Raw genomic sequence first — 8,445 nt, forward strand, 5'->3', positions numbered from 1 at the left:
CTCCCCGCATCATGATCTGGCTTCATCAATTGCGCTCAATCGTGTTACGCTACGCAACTCGATCGGCTTTGCCTGTTTTAAAGTCGACCGAGTCTGTCAAAGTTTCGCCGGGGCCTTTGTCGACCGCGCGACCAGAGCATGTTTATAGATTACCGCGTGTGCGCGCCTCGCGGGTATGCGCATAATGTGTCACTGTATTTCTCTTTGAAATTAATATTAACGAGACTTCGGGGTGATTAATGGCGAGCCGTTGTTGTCGCGAGACGGATTTGCCGCGGTCGCGTCGAATTTTATACGTTAAAATTTGCATCGGCGCGCGATATCCGGCATAAAACATGCCCTGTGAAGCGACGAGGTATTTTACCCGGACCCTTCCTCCCTCCAAGGAGAGAGGAGGAGGGAATTTCGTTGCACATTCTGCGAGTTTTTCCGCGTCTCGCTGGCAGTAACGCAGTTTCCAAGTTTTGCCTTTCAAACTGCGCAATCAGAGACGCGCGCGCTTTGTTTGTATTTGTAATTTAATTAGCGTTACGGTGGAAATTGCAGTTCCACCCAGCCAGAGTATATGTTTGCCACGCACTTTAAAAGTGTATATTCTTGAATAAAAAGAAATTAAGCCCGCACTTGTAATCCTTTCTTTGCTGAAGCACTCGGTTGAAATCCGGAGACTTCAAAAGACACTGTATGATTTTATAATAAATTTATCTTGAGAATCAATTCTCAATATCCGTAATGTTATATTTAATTACGATTTAAACGAGAAACTCAAATGACGTTCGTCTTAAAATAAAGCTCCAAGCTCCTTCGTTTCCTGTGGTTTAATAATCAATTCTAAAGAGAGATGCGATTGGAGAAAAGAGATCGCGTTTAAATAACTCCGACAGTTTAAATGTTCAGATGAGCAGTTGCGGAATTACTCATGTGGACAACTTGATTTGAATTCACAATGAAACAAAATGCTACAAAAAGAAGCTGTAGGTTATTATTTCTTATTTTCATTTTTGTACGTGCAGCAATAATTAATACATGCACGATGATATTATTGCCATTGCATATCGATCGGCAAGAGATTCACTATTATTTAGAAATTAGCTTTTTGTAAACACATATCACTGGCAATCAAATGTTCATTTGAAGGGAATTAAGTTTATCATCGTCCCAATTGAAAAATATTTATGGAAATTAATTTGTCTTTATTATTTTTTTCCAAATTTTTTAACAACAGTAAAATTGTAATTTTAATAAATCGATAGAAAAATATAAAATTAAATTACTTTATTTTTTATAGCACACAGTGATTTAAATGATTTTGATTTATTTGCGATTAAAACTTACTTTTTTTGAATAATTTATTTAGTAAAATTACATTTCACTCTCACTAATAAAAATTTGAGAAAAGAGTAATAATAACAAAATAATCTACATGAATATAAATTGTTTTGATTAAAACAATATATTTTGATTTTTTAAATAATTTTTTAAATAATTATTTAAATAGGTTTTTGAATAATTTTTTTTAATTCAGCTTAAATTAAGCATTCCAATTTTTATGGCAAGAAGAATTTTATTTTGTAATTTTTATGCTGTTCTAGGGACATAAAAAATTAGAGAAAAATTAAGACAAATTATAATTTAGTTTTATAAGTGTTAGGTTAATGGTAAGTTAAAACTTGTCATTAATACATAACACACGTCTATATGTAGCAAATTTTAATTATTACACATAAATTACTCAAATATATATTTCATATCAATTAAATTATACTACGTACTTGTTAAAAAAAAAAGAAATACAAGTAACAATAGATTTTCAAATGTTTTTAATATCAAGAGGAAAATCGTATTATCTTATGGCTAATGGCACATAAAAGAACATAAGTAAGACATAAGTACTGAATGAATTGTCACAGTAATAATAGAGAACAGTAAGACAGTAAAGTAAGCATATAAAAAATTTTTTCACAGGTTTGGAGGAGAGAATTCTTATCAGACGCATATTGGCATCAAATAATATTAAATTGCTCGCTAATTTAATTCGTTACAATTCCGGTGTTATCGTAAGAACTGTGTTTCAAGACCGACAAAAATGTGACGCGCAGTTTGTATGTCGTTGGATATTGTAACAATAAAAATTATTATACACTAACACTCGTGTCGGATTTCTCATAGGCACTATTCAGTTATTTACAAATAAAAAATGTTGATTTGCTTAATTAAGTTTTTTTGTGTGCCATTGGCCTTGGAGTCGCTAATGAGTCCACAAAATAATAATAAAAATGAGAACAGCTTTGTCGAGATAATATATTTGCCGAATTTAATTTAAAAAAAAATAATGAAATATACATTTATTTTTCACTGTGTTAGATATGTTTCGGGACGGGGAACAGACGGGATAGGTGGCCTTGTGGCATGCCGTCGTGTCATCATTCGTGCGACGCGGCGCGGCGCGGCACCCCAACAGGTAGGGTAAACCCGGTATATACGCCGCGCGAGGATTTACGCCGCAGAAGTCAGAAAAATAGAAGAAACTAATTTTCTCGCAACCACTCTGTTACATGCCTTTATGTTATATTAGTATTGTGTTGTGATTTCAGTTTTTTACTGTTAATATTTATAAAATTATTGTAAGTTAAATCGATTTATCACTGTAATAAGTAGCGCAATCATAAGTTGTAATCTACATAAAATGATTATTGTAGGACATGTGAAAGGCTTTGTGGTTATTTCATGGTATATAAGTTTAGAGGATTAGTAAAGGATAGAGTATAGCAAAATACAAGTGCTTAGCTCTTGTATTGTCTCGTATATCTCATCTGTTTGGGATATACGGCATTTTTAGCGCGTGGGATTTATGCCGTAGCATAGCTCTATTATTTATTTATAAATATAAAAATAAATAATAATACGTGATAATACGCCCTTTACAATACATTAATCATAACATTCATGTATGTATATACTTATATGTACTTATGTATGTACACTGTGAAAAAAAATAACTTAAAACAAATAAATATGTTTCAGGTACCCCTCAAAGAAATAATTTTCTTGAAGCAAGTAAAATTTTTTAATTTTAAGTAAAAGTGTTTGCACTGAGAAAAAAAATTACTTAAAACAAAACAATTTTACTTACTTCAAGAAATTATTTTTTTGAGGGGTACCTGAAACATATTTTTTTGTTTTAAGTAATTTTTTTTCACAGTGTACTTATTCATAATCTGTAATAATACGTTCTTTATTTATTTATTAATAAGTAAATGCAAATTACTTTATCAATTTATGTGTTATTCACTATTATTATTTAGATTATTTTTATATTTTTCGAGTCATTTATCCCACTCATGAGTAGCCGTATAACCCACCCCTATTTTTATAAGGCAAAACTGCAAGGGTTTAAAAAAATTTCTTTTTTAATACAAAAAAATAAATAACTTGGATTCCTAATATTCTTTTTATAATAGTAAACGGTATAAAGTTTTTACTGTCATAGTTCATTTAACTGAAACTTAATAGATAATATCTGATAAATTAAGTTTTTAATAGGTGCAGTGTATATACCGGGTTTACCCTATTATATATCTTATACCGGTGCGTGTCGTCGTGCTATTATTATCCCTTGAAATGCGATCGCACCACTCTTGGTATTTTTCGAACGATTAATTAACTTCCCGCGGCTAATGACTCGCGCGTATCGCGCCTGTCGACGACACTCGAGGAGCGGAGTTTGGACGCGAAATGGGGAATCGAGGTTGTGAAGAACTGAGAATTATGAGCCGCCGGTTGCTGCCGTCGCGCGATACACATTCCCGAGTAATAATGACTCCTTTAAACGACACTCGTGGATTGTATCTCATTTCGCATCGCGCTTTGACGACTCTCTCGTGGATTCGAAAGTAAAAATCCCACTATTGTCGAAATGAGAGCGCATTACGTTAGCGGTGTATGTACGAACGAACGGTCGGGCTCGAGCGATCCAATTAACCGCGGGCCTCGCCGCCGCGTATCGATCGTTTATTAATAATTTACTTGTGACGCGCCTGGACGAAATATATATTCGGGGCATTCAAATATGATAAATTTTGTAATGCGATACATTTTTAATAGACTTTATAATTAAATATTTCGCAGCGGAGACGGAATATGTGCATAACGTCCACGAGCTCGGAGCTTGTTTTTGGGACTGTATTGCAATCTTGACGCCGCGCTGTGGGAGCTCGCGGTACTCCGAGGATTTGACATTCATGATAACAAAAGGAAACGCAGACACCGCATTGGCACAATTTAAATTGTTTAATTTAAATCGTTAAGTCACCACTTACATGTGGTGAACGAGTTTGAGCGCAGTTCAAAGTACGTGCGAAGCAAAGAATGGAAAGTAAAAGTTAGTTTTAAAAGTAATTATAACTACAGTTATAGCGTAGTTAGTGATTTTTAAAAGTAACTCGTTACCGTTAAAAGGTGACTTCAAAAGTAATGATTCATTAAATTTTTTTTTAAAGAGCTAAAACAAGATCAGTCTAATGTCTGTTTCTACCAGGGTACACGGAAAGAACGATTTTATTAAAAGGTCTAAAAATTTTACTAAAAACAGATCTGAAAATAATTTTTTATTAAATCATCAAAATAATTTGCTGGAATGTTAAAACTGAGAAGCATTGCTATAAAACTTTGATATTCTAGCAATTATTTTAACTTTTGTACAAAATTATTTTGATTATTGAACAAAAATTATTTTCAGCATCTAAATTCAGCAAAATTGTTCTTTCTGTGTAGATTAATTTTTGCAGTTTAACTCTTTTGCTCTTTATCATCTCTTTCTGATTCTTACACGGAAAGAACAATTTTGCTGGATTCAGATAAATTGAGCTTGAAAATAATTTTTGTTATACAATCAAAATAATTTTGTTGGAAAGTTAAAGATGCTTATCATTTTCTAGCAATCACTTTGACTTTCGCACAAAATTATTTTGATTATTGAACAAAAAATTATTTTCAGATCTGGATTCAGCAAAATTGTTCTTTCCGTGTGTCATTTCTGATTTTCCAACAAGAATTATTTTCAGATCTGTATCCAGCAAAATTTTTAGACCTCCGAACAAAATCATTCTTTCCGTGCAGAAATATTTTACGAATTCGTGATCATCATCAAATTCTACAAATATCGTCAACAGGGCGGAAACCTTACGTTATTTTAAGAAAATCACAGAATAGACACTGGTAAATACACGGAAGTAACAAAAGATTTGCTGAAAGATCTCAAATTTTGTTAAACCGTCAAAAAAAGATAATGTTAAAATATCAAAAAATTATGATATTTTGATAGTCATTTTGCGTTTCTACCATTCGCCCAATCGAATTTATTTTCAGACCTGTAACTAGCAAAATTTTAGATCTTTCAGTAAAGTCGTTCGTTCTCTGCAGACGCATTCAAGAACCAAACGAAAATCGTGGAGCGAGCAACAAAACCGTTTGACGTCGTGAGCTATACGCCGTCTCGCAAAGGCCAGAAAGTAATTTGAAAGGGATGCACTTACAACCATCTGATATATCGCGTCGACTATATTGTACATCTCGTCTCTCGTGATGAAACCGTCGTTGTCCACGTCGTACAAACGGAAGGCCCCTGAAAAGAGAAGCGAAGGAAAGGGAGAAAAACGCCGATTGACTTTCCGCTTTCCGAAAATTCCTCCCAAAGACACGGAAGACCCAAAGATGCGCTTTTGTTCGGAATGAGAAAACCGTGTATCTAATCGGTTATTATCGGTTTTGCGCACGATTCTCCCGAGCGCGCTTGTAAGTTCCGTCTCTTTGGGACGATATCCCGACCGCGACATTCTCGGCGAAGCTTTCATTCTTCACTTATGTTGAGATTGTGATCGATAATAGTTCCCCCGAGGAGAGAACGATCGTGAGGGGGTTTATCTTCTTACGTTGCGCGATCGTCTTTCATAAGTCGTCTCGAATTTTATGCGTAACGATTACAATATGCGTATTTTCTTCTTGGAAATGACATTTCCAGAAAGGATCGGGATATTAATTTATTGTTCGATAATCGAGTATAAAAATTATAACGTGTTTTAATTTTAATTGAATGCAATTTTATCAAAATTTTTACACGGAAAGAAAGATATTTTGCTGAAAAGTCTAAAAATTTTGCTGGATACAGATCTGAAAATAATTCTTGTTGAACCATCAAAATAAATTTTGTTGGAAAATTAAAAATGATAAGCATTGCTATAAAGTATTTTGATATTCTAGCAATCAGTTTGACTTTCGCACAAAATTATTCTGATTATTGAACAAAAATTTTCAGATCTGGATTCAGCAAAATTGTTTTGTCCGTATATTTGAAAAATTGTTCTCATCGATTTTACACGAAAAGAACAATTTTGCTGAATCCAGATTTGAAAATAATTTTTGTTCAATAATCAGAATAATTTTGTGCGAAAGTCAAAATGATTGCTAGAACATCAAAACGTTTTGTATGCTTATCAGTTTTAACATTCCAACAAATTATTTTGATGATTCAACAACTTTCAGACAATTACTTTCAGATCTGTATTCAGCACAATTTTTAGACCTCTCAACAAAATCGTTCCATGTACGTTTCTGACACTAGTTCCGATTTCTTATAAAAGATTAGCAAGACTACTAGCGGCGAACTTTTATTTTCACCGACAAAGCTAAGTTTAAATTGACTCAATCGCGTCAAGTAAATTCGAAGAGAATTCGCGGCGCGAGGAGTGTTCCCGCGACGTATCCAAAGTGGATGGGTAAACAAAAGTGGCGACCCGCGAGTGAACTCAGCCAAATTCGAGTGGGTAAGTTTTTTTTCTCGAGGGAGATAACGGGGGCGCGTGGAGTACTCACAGTGAAGCTTTTCGTCCAGGTTGCCGCGCGACGTCACCGAGAGCGCTCTTATGAACTCCTCGAACTCTATCGTGCCGTCCTGAAACAACAATCCGGCGTATTCTTATTTTTGTCGCACGCGAGACGTCGTCGCTCCTCTCCTATCGATCCGGCGCGGCGAAACCACTTCGAGGATCACTTTGTGCGATCGCGTTTCTTTCTCCGACGGCGGAATAGCTATCGGTTGCCAGTCGAGCAAACCGGCGTGTGTCGGCCCGACACATTGTGCAAATAGTTTTCTGCCTCTCTCGTATTTTTCTCCCTCCCCCCTTCCCCTCCCCTCCCCTCCCGCCGGGCCGCAAATCGAATAGTCCCGCGGGAGAGAAATCCGAGAGGGGAAATTTCCGTCTCTCGGATATTTCTCAATATTTTCAATAAACACACACTCGAGTCGCGCGGCGCGAATACCGAATATATGCGCTCGCTCGATTGCCTTGCAGGAGTCAGGCGCTAATTAAACGTCGCGATGATCAATACGGATTATCTCGGATCCTCGGGCGCGTGAATTTATTTCCCCGTGCGACTTTTGCGATGTAAATTAACAGACGGGCTGTTATCTGACGCCGACGGGCGATTAAACGGCAATAAAGACATTGCGAGGGCCGTATGCGAGGAGGAAGAAAAATAATTTGCGAGTGAGGTAGTCGCTAGCCGGCCGCCGCCCGCGCCGCCGCGCGTCGCGTCGCGTGATCGCTCGTGCACGCAAAGCGCCGCTTCGACCTGACGAATTTGAAGAGGGTTCGTCGGAGAAGAGCCACGGCGTTTTACACGCGTGACAAGAAACTCACGGCGTTCTCGTCGAAGACTCTGAAGACGAGGGAGGCGAACTTCGACGGGTCACCCTGGGGGAAGAACTGCTTGTAGATCTTTATGAAGCCCTGAAATCACGCGAGCGCCCCATTGTACGTCAGTATTAGAGCGCTTTTTACTCGCTATTGATTATTGGAAGGTGATTAACCCTCTCCTACGCTATTGTTGCCACGTGACTGTATGATTAATGCACTTTCCATCCTGTGAGAGTGTCGCATATTCCGCTATTTATATCAATATATAATTTCTTGCTTTATGTCTCACGTTGTAAAGCAACGTTTCTTCACGGAAGGAACGATTTTGCTGGAAGAAAAATTTTATTGGATGTATCGGAACTGAAAATAATTTTTGGACTACTGAAATAATTTTGTAGAAAATTTAAAAAATGAGCATTTTTATAAAACGTTTTGATTATTCTACCATAATTTGAATTTTCAACAAAGTTACACTGACAAAAAAATTACAATTGACAATGAGAGAAAAAGATTTTGTATTTGTGACTATAACTGCATGGTAAAAAAATTATGGTTAGGAGCACTATTTTTATAGTTATTATTATTATTATAATGTTAGTAATAATAATCTTATGTATAGTTCTACCAAATATGAAAAAATTTTACTAAAAATTATGATAATTTTAAATATTGATATAAAATATCAAGATATATGAAATATTAAGATACCTTTATAAAAAAAATAAAATAAATATTTTTATGTAAATGCAAT

At 35.6% G+C, this 8,445-nt stretch overlaps 1 protein-coding gene across 1 annotated transcript in view; it reads right to left on the reverse strand.

Annotated features, from left to right (window-relative positions):
* LOC105456647 (frequenin-1) overlaps positions 1-7,787 on the reverse strand; it is a gene marked incomplete at its 5' end in the record, with an annotated part of 11,458 nt that extends 3,671 nt beyond the window's left edge. Inside the window, 3 exons of the mRNA XM_011700850.1 lie at positions 5,535-5,623; positions 6,871-6,949; positions 7,698-7,787. Coding sequence (XP_011699152.1) covers positions 5,535-5,623; positions 6,871-6,949; positions 7,698-7,787 — 258 coding nt within the window. The remainder of the gene's footprint in view (positions 1-5,534; positions 5,624-6,870; positions 6,950-7,697) is intronic.
* Positions 7,788-8,445: the final 658 nt, after the last annotated feature.

The sequence above is a fragment of the Wasmannia auropunctata genome, unplaced genomic scaffold (genome assembly GCF_000956235.1).
Source record: "Wasmannia auropunctata unplaced genomic scaffold, wasmannia.A_1.0 LD335604.1, whole genome shotgun sequence".
In the NCBI taxonomy this organism is placed as follows: Eukaryota; Metazoa; Arthropoda; class Insecta; order Hymenoptera; family Formicidae; genus Wasmannia; species Wasmannia auropunctata.